Here is a 15,580-nt window from a genome sequence, read left to right as displayed (position 1 = left end):
AATCATCTGTGCTTGAAAGGGTTGTGATCATTTACGACGAGGGCTTGGATGAAACATGAATTTGCAACATCTTATAAGTCAAAATTATGGGAAAAAAATTTGCAAGAAGCAAATGATGTGTTCATCCATTCCTACTGTGGTCTGTAAATGCGGCTGGACCTAAATGGCATGTTCAATTAAAATTTACTATAAAAAATGTATTGCTACAATACATACTTTACGCATACTGATGAAAATGTACGAAGAGCAATAACAAATTATACAACTGTAAAAATGCATGTACATGTTTTCTGTTGTATTACTCCATGGATGTAAAATTGTTTTTTAAACCATCAAGACTTTTCTAGGGATGTTTGGTTTTCTGTTAAAAGAATGTCAGGAGCAATTCCTTTACTTAAGGCCCAATGTTTGTTCTGTTCTTTTCTTGTAACATTAACACAAGTGTTAAATGTGATTAAAGACACTAGCTCCTCATAAACATTCTGAAGAATCATCTTAGTGTGAATTGTAACAAAGAAATTGTGCATGTCTTGAAGTACCTACACTATAAATGGATGTAGTTATGTGATGAAAAACCTCCTGCTATTTCTTACATTTGGGATTATGGTTAAAATAATGCATTATATGAATACATAGTTAATAAATTTGTATAAAACCATACAATTTTACCATTACATTGTACTGTATATATTTGTAATAACTGATATTTTATTATTTTTTTTAGGTTGTAGACATGAGGTGGGGCGTGCGAGACGAGGCAACTGATGACCACATGACAACTGAGCTCTGCATGAAGGAAATTGAAAACTGTCAAAAGTTATCCATGGGACCCAACTTTGTGGTATTTCACAAAATATTTTCTCTCTATTTCTTAAGGTGCAGGCTAGTTTTGTGTATGTGTTCATGGTGTATTTATTGATTTCCATCATTTGGTCCCTGAAATCTTATGGGTATAAAATAATGAAATTTGACCTTGAAAAAACACTTTCAGTCTTATTTTAAAACTCTAAAGCATGTTGTTAAGTTCCTCCTTTATCTAACTTAGACATTTTCAAAAATATAACTGTGCTGCAAGTTTACTCACAGAGACATTTTCTTATCTGAGTGTCACCTCTGCTTGATTGTTGGTCATAACGGACCAGATACAACAGGCAGTAGTTTGTACTCTTACTCAGTCATTCGTACACATTTAAGAAGACATTCAAACAGAAAGCATAAAATATAAATCATAATAGAATTTAATGCAGTAGTGGGGCCGGTGGCCACTGCAAAGAGTTTATGCCTAAATTAAAATTTTAAATTTAATAGTTTTTTGTATAATCTGATCAGTCATTTCATATTATGGTTTAGCCTTTAAACTCTTACTTTTTGGTGTGTTGCTGTTTTAATCTTTTTAAATAGTGCTACTGTGTTGAAAAGCTTGAAACATTAACTACAATATTTTGTTATTAGAAAAAAAAATTCTGGACTATTAATTTTTTTTTTGCGGAATTGCAAATTGGCTACTCGGAAGAACGTCTTTGTTGCATGGACATGCTGATTGGAGCAGGTAAGGCAAGGGATGATGTCAGCGGTCAGCTGTTTTAGCAGTGTGGAGTGACAAGCCGCGAGTTCTGTCTGCGATGGCCCGCGGATGGTGGCGTTTTGCTAGGCTCCCATGAGATACTTATGATGGCTGAGACTACGAGTGGGAGCTGTGGTTATGAAGTTACGTGCTGGGACCTTTCTGCAGCTACCAGACTTTTTCACAGGGCAGTGAAAAAGTTTGTTATAATGGAAGTAAGTCAATTCGCTCCAAATTAATTTTATGCAATTTTTAAGGAAAATAATTTTAGAAGAATTTATACCCGGCTGAAACTGGTTTTCACTCATCAGTGCACTATCCTCCCTGCAGACTTAAATAGTTTGGAATTTAAGGGCAGATTTTTATTTAACAAACTCGTGTGTTAGGAAGTAAACTATTAATTTAACAAGATTGAAATTTTTACTTGTGATACCTAGCTCTAAAGTTTATAGAGCATTGCATAATTTAACTGTTGTTTACTTGGCTTACACAACATGAAGAGACTTAACAAATTATGTTATTACCTTTTTGTTATTTGCATAGCATATAAAATATGGAGGTCAAATTATGTTAAATGTAATTTTGCTATCTAAGTACGTTGTTATTTCTACCTAATTTGAAGTGGTAAGAAACTGAACTTTGTGACATGAACTGTCAACTAGCTAAATAAATTTTGACTTTTTGTAGGAACCTTGCTTCTCGGGTTTTTGGAGTGATGGGACAGAAATTTAAAGATACATTTTAAACTTGTGTGTAACTAGTAAGTCTGTGAAGAAACTTTCTTTCATGGTGGTAAAACTGTTTCTTGGCGAACTGTTGTTTGGTGTCCAATAAAATTTCTACAATCGTTGGATAGTTAAAACCTTATAATAATACAATAATCATTTATATTTTGTAATGGTTTGGAAACTATTTTACTTAAATGAAATAGGGGCTCATTTGGAAGAATATTTTGGAGTCCGTAAACTACAAAGAACTTGTATCAAAATTCATAGTTTATTTGGTAATTGAATATTTTGTTTTGATGTTTTTTATATTGTAATTTTGATTCTATATTTTTTAATTAACTATGACTAAATTCGATTTGGATATGCATTGTATATTTACACAAGTAGGTTAAGCTATTTTAATTTAAAGGTATTATAATTTTGATATTGATCTTCTTACACGATCAAGTCATTATTGTGGAAAATAGTCAACTGCACCTTTATGAGAATTTATAATTAAATATTTGTCTATTAGGCTGTAGCATTACAGGCCTCTACCATCTAAATATGTAAAACATTGGCATAAATAAATGTTTTCTGATTATCTTCAGTAACTTCGTTAGGTTGTCTCGTTTTAATGCAAATAATGGCTGATTATATGTTTCAGAAGTAGTTATATTTTAGCAATGTGTGGTTATGCTCATATTTCTTATTAGTTCATGTTTTTAAGTATGTCTGTTAACTTACTTAATTTAAACTTACAAAGCCTGAAAATTGATTACTTCCTATTTTGCTGGTAGGTTAAGTTATCAGGTATAGTTGTGTATTTTTCTTTACTTTTTTTTCCATGGGTTTTCGTCTGAAAGCAGGCTGATGCAATAATTTGGTCAGTCTGTAAGAGTTAGAGAGAGACAGAGTTCTGTAACTGTGGAAAAGACTCGTAATATAGTCGTAGTGGTATTGATGTGTGCCCATGATTGATGCTGTTTTTTTGATGGGTAATTTTGTGATTGGTTGAAAATTGTCACATGAACACTTTTGGCCCTTCCCAGGAAGAAGGGTGGTCATGTTAGTTGTGAGGTTGTGGTACCAAAAGGTCGTGGTCGGATGATGGCTAGAAAATAAATAATAATGTAGTGAGTTGAAGTAAATTTTACGGCTGTAGTCTGGGTTGTGCTGATTTATAAAAGATTTTGGTACTTTTATTTTGAATTCATTGATTGCAGTCCTTTGTGTTAAGCTCGCAACGAGTCTTTGAAATTTGTTTTTCATCGTCACTCCAGGGACAGAGTCCTTGGCTTGTACCGTGAGTTCCTGTGTAAACATGGGATTTTAAAATCAGTATAAATCTTCATATTTTCAGACATTTCTGTACCATTTCAAAGTAAATAATTTTATTGAAGCATCGAACCTTTTTTGTGATGTTTTATGGATCATATGAAACATTGTTGAAGTCTGACAATGGCGGCCATTGTGAGTTAAGGATTTTCGTGAAGATTAATAAAAGGCAGTAAAAATCAGTAATTGTTTTTGAGAGAATTTATTTTCATTGTCAATCATTTAGAGCAATGTTTGTATGAAATTTGAACAGAATTTTCGAACTCAACAAATTCTTCTAGTGTTTTATGTATGTGCAATGTTGCTCTATTTTGAGCTATTTTGGATTCTAATAAAAAGCTGGTTGGGTTTTCCTTTCATTGCCCAATTTATTCTACTCCATAAATGTTTTAAGAATAGAACTTAAAATAATGGTTGTTTCTTTTCTATGGAGTTTTTGCACCAGAATAAATTTTTAGGTCATTTTAAGATTTTGACTTTTTTGTTAAAATTGGTTTCACACTTCAGGTTGAGAGCATTGATTGCTACCTCTCCTTCAGGCTGCAAGGTGATCTAACAGGAGAACCTGTCTATTTCAAAAATTGTGGATGATTGGAAAGTTTTTGCTGGCCTCTTGAATTTCCTATCTAAATATTGTGTATACGGTAATGAGAATCTTATTTGCATAAGGCAAAATATTCTCTTTGCAACAGAGGAGGAAAGGACAGAAATAAACTTTTTAGCCATAAAAGTGTTCCTACTCATCATCTCTTTGTCTGCGCTACCCTGCAAAAACAGCCAGTAACAAACAGCCGTGAGCAGGGCGAGTTCACTTGCCAGCCATCTTAATCCTCTTATTGTTTGTTTATTACTCTAATCTTGGGATACTCATAACTCTTACTGGATACATGCAGTAAGGCTATTGACATGGGTTTTACTTTGTCAGTCTGGCAACATTCTTGGACCAGACCTGATGTGCTGTCTTTACCATAACTCATGAGTTATTCAGCTTTCTGATTTTTTTCCATTGTGTTCTAATTTTGTGTTACGTTTCATAGTCATCATAGAAGTGGTAGGCGGTGTTGCTATCTAAATTTGTGCATAAAGTTTTGTCACAGAAAAATGTGTCTTAAGAGATTGAGAAAAAGGATTTCAAAAATTAAAAACCTTCATGGATTTTTGAATTTTACCTTTCTGTCAACATATTTGAAGAACAAAAGCTAACATTTAGAATTTCGGTAAATTTATGTCATCACAAATAAAAAAGGGAATCAGACTTTACAAGAGTGAACGAGAGAGTAATATAAAAATGAGTACCATTCACAACAAAACATTATAATACATATTACAAAAAGTACAGAGCAGTAAACAAAAATAAAAATAAAAACTTTTCTTTATTTAGGTTGAACAATGTTATGTGGCATTCGTTTGTAAACATCGAGTGCCACAATTATGAGACAACTTTTTATCACCCTGTAACACAATTACAAACCGAATATGGTCATCTGATTGGCTTGACATAAAGCAGACGGAAGTTAGATGGAGCAGAGTTATAATTTTTAATGTCTGTCCTGAACTTCTTCCTTCGCTATCGGTCAGTTGTGTAGCGGAGTGCCCATCAGCCTAGTTGTGTTTTTGGGTGTGTGTTCCATCATGTTCCATTCCTGGACTACAGTATTTTCAGGTGTAATTCTGACATGATTCTCAATGTCTAAGCACTACAGTTTCAGTAAGGATGAAGTATCATTTTTCGTATTGGCGAACGTGGATGGTTCTAAAAATTTCCAAAGTTTATGGCAGAGAATGTTTTAAGTAAAATATTTATGTTATTCAATATTATTTTTCAGTCCCTTCAGGTTAAAATTCAACATATTCTAATGTATATTATTTACATAAGACAATCATTCTCAATATTCCTAATTATGTTGATCAGAAGAACCACATATACAAAATACATAGGTTAGCGTTGATAGAGAATTGTGATTCTGAACTCTATTTACCTTAATGTTTTTTTTTTGTTGGTTATCAATATGAGGGCGTACGGTGTTGTGGTGAAATTATCAGAGCAAATTAGTGGACGCCACCACGTGAGTGGGCACGTGGACCCGGTGAGAGACTCTACCCCAGGGCGTTACTTGGCCCGTGTGTGGCGAGATATTGGCCCTCTAGATATTATACGCGCTGCTCTCGACCCTACCTAAGCCCGCTCTCAGCGTCGGGCACGCTTCTAATACGCAGTGGGTTCTCAGGGCGTCCCACACGCCGCCGGCCAGGTTGGGGTCCCACGTGGTCCCCCGAACACAAAGACACGTAACACAGTTAATTGATTTATTTTACTCACGATTTATATCCGTACACGTTCCTTCGCTGGTACAACTGAGAAAACGCCCGAGGCACGAATCGGCTTAGGTGAAGAGGCGAGCCACGCACGTGGCCGCCCCAAGTCGTTACGTATTACGATGATGTTACCAAAAAACTCCGCGGAGTTAATATTAAATATTTATACAGTCTCTCCGACCGAGAGAGGCCCCGAGGATGAAAAGAAAGAAATTCAAATAAATTAAACTATGGAATTATTACTCAGTGACTCAACGGTGATGTCCTCGGGGTGTCGACAGAGACGTCCGCTCTCGGCCGGCTGTAGAAGGAGACTGGGATGAGCTCATGGTTTGCAGATGGCAACATGGCGCCCTTCGCGCCGAACACAATTACCGTTACAACATTCTGCGATTCCGTGCCCCGGCGAAGTTAAGTAAATCATAGATTACATTAATAAATATATAAAAATTACTGGCAATTTAAAGTACATTAATGTTTACGTAGTTATTGAGAATTATTATAAAACATTTCTACCCTCGTCCAAGTCCGTGCCTATTCGGGTCCGCCCGGGCAACGTCTATAGTTTTATAATTAATGTAATATTTAAATTGAAGAAACACATGATTAAACTGCAACAAAACACTGGGGCAAAAGAATGAAAGAAAAAGGGTTACAATATTAATTAGCATACTTAGGGGTGCGGCGCACTGCATCTAAGTGCCCTCTTGCTGTAGTTCGTGGCGCGCAGTTTGAATCGCACACGGCTACGTACGTTACGACACAAATGCCGGGTAGGGAAGGTGTTGGGAAAGGGAACGGAGGATGATCAGGCTCGTGGGGCGAAGCCCCGGCTGACGTCAAATAGTTATATTGGACATCAATAGTTATGATCTCTCTAATCTGGGATGAAATTTTAGATATTATTTAACAAAGCATTTTCTTTGATCCAGGTATTCCTTGGCCAGAAGTACGGTTACAGACCCATACCTACCATAATTGTATCATCGGAGCTACAACTTCTCAGAGATGAATTAGTGTTACAAGGTATAGACCCTAACCTGTTGGACTTATGGTACCGAAAAGACAGCAACGCAGTTCCTCCTATATCTGTGCTTCAGCCAATTTCTTCCATTCTTGTCAATTTCAACAACAAGGTAAATTTAACGTTACGGTAGTAAACCAAATAAAACAGTTACACAGAAATATGCAATAAATAACGAAATTGATATAATTTATTTATCATAAAAGAAACAGTAAAAAAAAATCATCAAAACATATTTTTTTCAAAACATAGACTATGTATGTAAGTTTGTTGTTGTTAGTGTGCATGATTATCAATAACCCAGGCATGGAAGAGGCATGCAGATATGAGAAAAAGATATAATTGTGTGAAATATATGTATGAACAAAGGGAGAATGTAAAATGCTTCAAAATTCTTTGTATACAATTAAGATAAAAAATATAAGGAATGAATATCCACCTACCAATTTCAAAATTCTTTCTACAGAAGCATTTTTCATGGTATATAATTTGCTACCTTGTGTTAAACTACTTCCACACTTAAATTCTGATATTCCTTGCAGCAGTATGAATAAAACACTGAAAAGTAAATATGTTCCTTATTTTTGGCAGCGGATTCCAAAGTTGCAGCAGCATGATCAAGCTGTATGGTGGGACACCCTGGCTAAAATGCAGAAACTTCTTCGAAAGGCAGCCCATTCACTGGGAAGTAATGGAAAATTGGATAAGGAAACAGTGCACAACTATTTTATGTCGGGTATGGTTCATTAATTATGTCGGGTATAGTTCATTAATTATGTAAAGTCTATCTACATATAAAATACCGCTATGAATTTAGTTTTAGTAGGTTATTTAAAAATCAAACCTATGAACTTTTAGTAAACTGTCTAATCCTGTGTAAAATATTTTTTGTGTTGTGATTGGGAACAACTAATCAAAAATAGTCACATATTTTAAGAACAAAAAATTGGTCTACCAATTACTTTTACTAATAAGTTTACTAATCTATACTAATCTTATAAAGCTGAAGACCTTACTAAAAGTCCAATTTAGAATCAAATGCGTTAGAGGGGGTTAGATACAACATGCAGTTCACGTACGAAGTGTGTGTTGACAATGCCGCAGGCGCTAGAAGTTTATTTCCTATTGCCTATTAACATTGTTGCCACGCACTAGATGCCGTATCATTCTTAATTTTCCCATACAAGTAAAAAACACCCGTGTGATATTAACAACGAAGCAATAAGTACCCTCATAAGGGTTCAATTAGTATTTAAATACTTTTTATCACTTTAAATCGCAAACCTAAACTATTGTTTTTTTTCTCTCTCTCTGTGTTTAATTTGTTTTTTTATTGCCCTTTTTTTCAAATAGTATATATATTTTACAGACTTGAAACTTCACAGTAATGTTCCTTATGTTACGCAGGATGACATTTTCCAAAAATTATATCCCATGGGTGGTTAAAACCAAGCAACAGTGGGTAGTTTGTCTGCATGAGATCAGGATTTTGCATTGTTCATGCCTTCTGCGTCTCAATGGCAACGGGCATCGCGCGGCAGTGGCGTACCCACAAGGAGGGGCATGTATAATGAGCGGCGCAAGAGATCTGCCTGTAGACTGCCGTAGCGAAGTACGGGTACATCAGTTGTACGTTGCGTGCACGAGTCGGGAAACCATTGGTGCTATTCATTTTCTCTCTGGTACATTATACAGCATTGTAATAAATTTTCACTGAATTTTTTTTTATTTACCATTACTGTAAATGGGAGATGTGGCTTAATTTTTTTCCATTAGTATAGCTGTACGAAGCCGGGTCGGGCAGCTGGTTATATAATAACCAAGACCATCTCTGTATTTCTTTTATTAAGAAGTAATGTAGAGCTCTACAAATATATAAATGTTTTATCAAGAACTGCTTTAGAAATGAGTTTGTATGGACTGCATTATTTAAGGCATGGTTTAGTAACAGACTTAAAAATAACTGTAGAATAATTAAAAATTTGTGACAAAGTGTTAAAAATTACCCATGATTATCAGTTAAGTGAATAAATTATGAAACGCAATGCTTGTTTCCTCTTCATTTCCTGAATCACAGCACCTTTTTATATTTACAAGTTGGTACCAGTAAATGTGCCACAAGTCGAGAATATTTTAAGGCTACTCTCTTGACGTCACAGGTAGCCTACAAAGTGTAGTAAGCGTGTAAGATGGCTGGTTAGCTTCTTCTTTTAATTATTATCACCTGGGTACATGATAGCTGTGATGGCATTCCACACAAAAACCACCCAGCTCTTGCACTCTACAATAAACACAGTGTGTCTCAGTAGTAAGTTTATGAATTTTACTGAAATTATTGTGAAAAATATGTTAATCCTACTGATCCAATGAATGTTTTTTAAGATAATGACATATAATTGGGTATATAAACTTTGTAAATAGAAAAATAAGATATATTGTGTATTATATGTGGTCGTAACTAAATAAATTTGAAAAAATATGGAGGTAAGCACTGTAAGGGCCTGTATCGCCAAAATGAATAAATAGCTCTTACATTCTTGTTATTTTAATAAATCATTTAGGTCAAAAGTGTTTACATATGAATCCTTCCTAACAGATGTCACAAAACTATTTAAATTTAAAATAATGTTACGATTACATATTTTTTAAATTCTTAAACAAATAATTATATTACAGTATTTTTCATAATTGAAGTATTGGTGTGTACATTCATATATATATATATATATATATAAATATATATATATATATATTTATTTATTTATTTATTATCCACTGACACTTTGAGAAGAATTTTCTGAATTTTGTTTTCTTGTTTTTTCTGGACATAATTATTATTTTAATCCTTTTTCCAGGTAATTGTAATGTTTCTAATTCTTTCTTTACAGTTACTGAACGAGAAGTGATAAATGGCATTTTGAATGTCAAAAATACCAAGAACCATTGTTTAGCCTATATACGTTATATCAACAACATAAATCTACAGAATTTAAAGAAAGCATCACTTTTTCTGGACATTGCTAACAGAAGTCTTGATACTGAGGCTGCTAAACTTTTAGCTAATTTACGAGATGAACGACTTCCCAACAAAATTGAGACAAGCAATATTCAGAAGTAAGTATTACTGTTTAGTAGAGGTGTAAAAGTAACGAAAAAAAGCGTACCCACATGTATTCGTTACTATAACAATCAGTACTCATTACTATCGTATCGTTACTCGTTACTTCTGATACCGCATAACATGCAACGAATCGAGTCGTATTGCGTACGCGTACAGTATGACGTCGCGTAAATAATAATAATTAGAATATATACAATTAACAATATTTGATAATTAACAGTTTTTGTTAACCAAGAAACAATTAAATCTCATTAGAGCGGCCTTATTATATTATATCTTTTAAGATAATAAAAAAAAAAACATGAAAATTCGCGATAATAAAAAACAAAAACATACATATTTCTAATTTGTAAATAATACTTTCTTACGTTGTTTCTGTTCCAATCTCAAACTTTGTCTACACACATAATACCTTTAATAAACAGTAAAAAAAATTGGACGACGAATTTCCAAATTATACTTTACTTAATAAACAAACATCGTTCTTTGTAACGTAAATTCATCGAATATGTGCGCGCATGCGTGAAACATACGAAACATGCGAGTAACGAAATGCAGCCGTGTGTAACGTTTCGTTACTCGTATATAGACGGCGCACCCGTTACTCAGTAACGAATACATATGGTTTGCTACAGCTCTACTGTTTAGGTACTTTCACTATCATGCAACTTGAAATTTACTATAAATTTTGTGCACTTGCTATATAGGTTGTTTGAAATCTTACCCAAAATATTTTGGCAGGTGATTTCTTATGGAAATTGAAGTACAGGCCACTGAAGTTTTCTTTCTTTTTTTATTAATTCTTAAAAGTATATTCATTCTTGAAAATCAGTTTAAGATATGGCATTCATACAAATTATTAAATTTTATAAGAAATTAAACTATAATATCTGGGATAATGTTTTATGCTTTCAAGTTTTTTTTTCATTCTCTTAATTAACCCGCTACATTTTAATTTAAATAATAAATGAGCATATAAAATTGGTCTTTTCCATTTTATAAACACTTGATGTGGTCTTAATGAGAAGCATTGCCTAATTTAAAAAAATGCTCATATTATGCAGTTGTTTTGGATATATCATTTTGGCGTACAATGCATTCAAAAATTTCAGCAAAAATGATGCAATTTCTGGGACATGGGTATGACGTGAATGCGGAGGTAAACACAGTAATTACAACAAAAATCACACACTCTCTGGTTTTCGCTAGGAACAAATAGACAGCACAGAAAATATCTAATTCTTGCTTGTTCATTCGATGTGCGTGAAGAGTCACACTGTTCAGGCACCTTTGTTACATGTGGAAAACTTTTAGGCCAGTCAACATGACTCCATTCATGCCTGCACATGCAGAATATCATTTGGATGTGTGTGTGTGTGGGGGGGGGGGGGGGGGAATTGAAACACTTTGCTTGCTGTTTTTCTTTCAATTCCTTTCCTTTAGTTGGTGTGAATGATAGATTTTGATAGATTTTTTTTTTAGGATTTCATGGTGGGGGAATACACCTCCTCTGCATACGCTTCTGGCCGTGACATCAGCTGTGACATGATGTAGCAATAAGCTATCCTCCCTCTGCGTAGACAATCTTCCCGCAGCAGTGATGCCCGTAATAAGAACTTCTGGTTCGGTATTATTTTGTGTTATTCCATTTGCAAAGTAAGTAACCAAATAAATAACTAATCTAGTAGGCTCTACAGATTCAGTAAATACAGCAAACATATAAAACATCATACATAATATTTTTTTTTAAATACATTTGTTTTTAAATTATTTTTGAAATACTACATAAGTGTTTGTGTATTTGCTAACACTTACATTATTAAAAACAGTTTACTTTGAAGAATTTAATGATATTTATTTAAAGTGTTGTGGTTTATAAACTAGAACTGTCGTGAGGGGGTGGGGTTTCGAATCGGCGTACGTGAATACCTTGGGCGCCACCACGTGGATGGGCACATGAACCCGGCTACCGACTCTGTCCCAGGGCCGTGACGTGACCCATGTGGAGCTAGGCTCGACTTCCCTCTGCGTAGATATGCTAGAATTCACCGGCTCGCTCTCAAGCGGTGGGCACGCTATGTTGCCGGCGAAGACGACTACTTGTGGGGTCTTGAGGCGCCCCACACACCTCCATCTCTGTACTGGAAAACTCGTGGTTGAGAATTGAGTGCAACGTGTCGGGTAGATATTAAGTTTTATTGCCGCCGACACATACACTGACAATACGTACAAAAAAAGACAGCAAGTAGTCCAGCTTTAAGTCTGATCAGGACACCACGTGGACTGGCCCCAAAAGTGCAAGTTCGCAGAATAATACAAAACGCTCCGGGGAGCTTTAATTAGTTAAGTTACACAGTCTGCCGCCGGGGTAGGCCTCGAAGGTTAATTGAAAAAAGGTTAAAAATAATTACAATGGCGGATGATAACGATCAGTTGAGAGCAATAGTTGAAGTTGACGAGGTGCTGAGATGCGTCCTACCCCGCACGGCGAACGGAAGAGACTCCGCGGGCCCCGGGTGTCATGGCCCCACGAAGTGCTGAATTTACCATTAGTAGATTGATATAAGAGAAGAAGTAAACATAATATGTTTAAACCCTTTAAAAATTACACATTAATTTAGACTTAAGTATTACTTATTACAGTTATTTAATTATTAAGTACATTATTTAAAAGATGAAGTCTCCACTGTTCAAGTTAGGCTGTGCACCGAAAGGGTCCATGCCGGGCGACTGAACTCACGCATTTGTTAATGGGACGTTTGAAATAGAGGGCGTCAGTGGGAGGAGAGGGTGGTCGGCAGTGGCGTGAGGCACATCGGGCTTAGGGAGGGCGTAGCCCTGGTCGACGTCAATTCTCTAGACGCTCGCTGCACTGCTGCAGAACACACTAGAGCGGCCACCAAGCACCAGCTACTGTGGTCTATTTCAGTTGTAGCTGTTGGGAGTAGTCAGGTGATAATCGCTGCTGAAACTTTTGCATGTAGGGTATGCCAAAATGGTGTATCCATAGACAGTTGAAACAAGAAAAATGTTTCTATTCATTGAGTCCCATTTCTCAATAAAATGCCACCAACAGCCTAAAAATTCAAGGACATAAAATTGTCCATTATAAGAGTGGCCACCCCTATTATTTTGATAAAGTGTAAGAATAATTTTTGGAGGTTTGTTGATAGGGAAAATAACTTCTTAACATAAAACACTATCCCTAGAAATATGGTTTTATATAAAAAAAATTGATATTTTACAAACATAATATTTCAGAAAAAGGTTTTTCTGGGTTGAATACCTATCACCTTTACAAATTGAGCTAGGCTCTTAGAAGCTTCCATAGACTCTACCTTCATTTCTGTAAGAAAATACATTCCGATATATTTTGGGGGAGCTTCCAAACAACCTGTATATTATTTACAGTTTAAAAAAAAATGAGAAAAATGTTTTCAAAAGGAATTTATTTGCTATAAAATATTTTCCTAAAGAAAAATATTCTTTTCGGCGTGGTTCTGCTGAAATCAAATCAAAACTCGTTTGAAATATTTTATGTTTCCAAAGTTCCTTAGAAAATCAGAATTTTGAACTCAGAATGAAATAATTTTTTCAATATTCTTTCATAATCATATGCAATTATGTTTCAGGTACACGGTTGAATGGATTGGCCGTGAGGGTCTCGACCCTGAAACTCATGAAGAATATTTACAACATTTCATCACACATTTCTATAAAAATATCACAAAGCTAGTTGATAGAGCGATGAGGAAGGAAGACTCCAGTGCCCAAGGACAAATTGTCACAGAAATCCTGCAGCACTTACATGCGTGTAATAATTCTGTACAGGTAAAAATAAATATTCCTGTTCCTTTGATTACCATGCATTGAAAACGCAACATGCCCACAGAGCAAGTAGTCTGAACTATTGATGAATTGTCCTATCACTTTATTAATGAGCAAAGAGGCTAAGATTGAGTGGAAACTTAGCATAACAAAAGTAATTTTCTGTGCATACCTGCGGAACCTATAACTATAAAACATCACTTATTTTTATCTTCCACTACAAAATGCAGGAGTAATTTCTGAAGACAGGTTGCTGCAAGCATCTAAATTTATATTCTCTGACTTATCAACTTTAAAAAATGTTCTTGAATATTCAAACTTTTACAGAAAATCTCTTCATACTCATCACTTTTTACTGTGCTTCCTTATTTTTTTTATATGTTGTAACTAAAGCGATTATTTGAATCAGAGTCTTTCGTAGCTAGCACATTGTATCTGTAAAGGTGAGTGGGATGCCGCAGGGATTATGGCCACGAAGAAGCTTCAAGAAAAGCAGAGTTTATGCTAATTATTTAAAAATATAAATTAATTGTATAGTAATTGTGCTATCCCTAACATTTCTTACCTTCAGTATTATATTTTGGTTGTATCACTAATTTCTCCTTTTAAATGTACATAATTTGATGTGAATCTAGAAACCACAAAATGACTTAGGCTAGTTATTAATAAAACAGAGATTTAAATTTTATATAGGTACTTATGTCTCCAGTTACAAAAGTTTCATTTGTTTAATGTTGTCTTAGGTTTTCTATGGCCGTGAAGAGAATTTGGAGCAGATTAAGTCATTCATGCTTGGTGGTTCTGAGAAACCATTAGTGCTGTACGGAGAAGGGGGATGTGGAAAGACATCACTTCTGGCCAAAGCTGCAAGCCTAACATCTACTGAATGGTTCCGTGGAATGAAACCAATATGTGTGATTCGCTTTCTCGGCACGACGCCGGACAGCAGTGCTCTTGCACCAACACTCATCTCCATCTGTCAACAGGTAATTATTTAATTAATTTCCACGATTAATCTTTTCCATTTTTAACTAGTAGTTCGCCATGAACTGAGACCTTGTAATGTTACATTTATACTGACTTTGTAAATTTTAAACCCCATAACTTATTACTAAAATTTAAAATGCAATTGAATGTTCTGACAAAATAATACTAAACATAGATAATTGTACAAATTTCTTAAAAGTTAACTCAACTTTGGCTTTCATTTTTATCAACTTGATTAAGCAATTGAATAATTTTTCTATGACATTTAGTTGTAAATGGCATACAGCATGCATTATTTCTTTCATGAGTAGTTTTAAAAGTGAATAAAAATTAATACCCTGTAACCTGACTTTTATTAGACTTTGTAAATTTAAACCCATCTTGTGTCGATTGCTGCATAATTAATAAATTGTGACTATATTTTGGGTATTTATGACTAAAAATTGAAAACTATAGTAAAAAATTAATAGTTCTGAAATGTACAAAGAATTTCATAGGATACCCCACTTGACCTGAATAACTCACTTTGAAATTTTTTACCCCCCTTCACCAGAATATATCAACAACGCCTTGATGAATTTAGCTCATATTTAAACTTGAAAATTATTTTGGCCCCACATGCCTACCTACCAAATTTTATTAAGATCCAACTCATGGTTTGAAAGTTATCGTTGGGCAAAGTCACATATATACAT

General features: G+C 34.7%; 1 protein-coding gene across 1 annotated transcript in view; it reads left to right on the top strand.

Moving 5' to 3' along the window:
* The window catches only part of LOC134528942 (NACHT and WD repeat domain-containing protein 2), a 122,263-nt gene that overhangs the window by 6,974 nt on the left and 99,709 nt on the right, over positions 1-15,580 (top strand). Inside the window, exons 3-8 of the mRNA XM_063362610.1 lie at positions 725-841; positions 6,858-7,061; positions 7,541-7,685; positions 9,838-10,063; positions 13,703-13,901; positions 14,642-14,884. Coding sequence (XP_063218680.1) covers positions 725-841; positions 6,858-7,061; positions 7,541-7,685; positions 9,838-10,063; positions 13,703-13,901; positions 14,642-14,884 — 1,134 coding nt within the window. The remainder of the gene's footprint in view (positions 1-724; positions 842-6,857; positions 7,062-7,540; positions 7,686-9,837; positions 10,064-13,702; positions 13,902-14,641; positions 14,885-15,580) is intronic.

The sequence above is a fragment of the Bacillus rossius genome, chromosome 2, assembly GCF_032445375.1.
Source record: "Bacillus rossius redtenbacheri isolate Brsri chromosome 2, Brsri_v3, whole genome shotgun sequence".
Taxonomy (NCBI): domain Eukaryota; kingdom Metazoa; phylum Arthropoda; class Insecta; order Phasmatodea; family Bacillidae; genus Bacillus; species Bacillus rossius.
The sequence above is the reverse complement of the archived record's forward strand: the minus strand, read 5'-3'. Positions and strand labels throughout refer to the sequence as shown.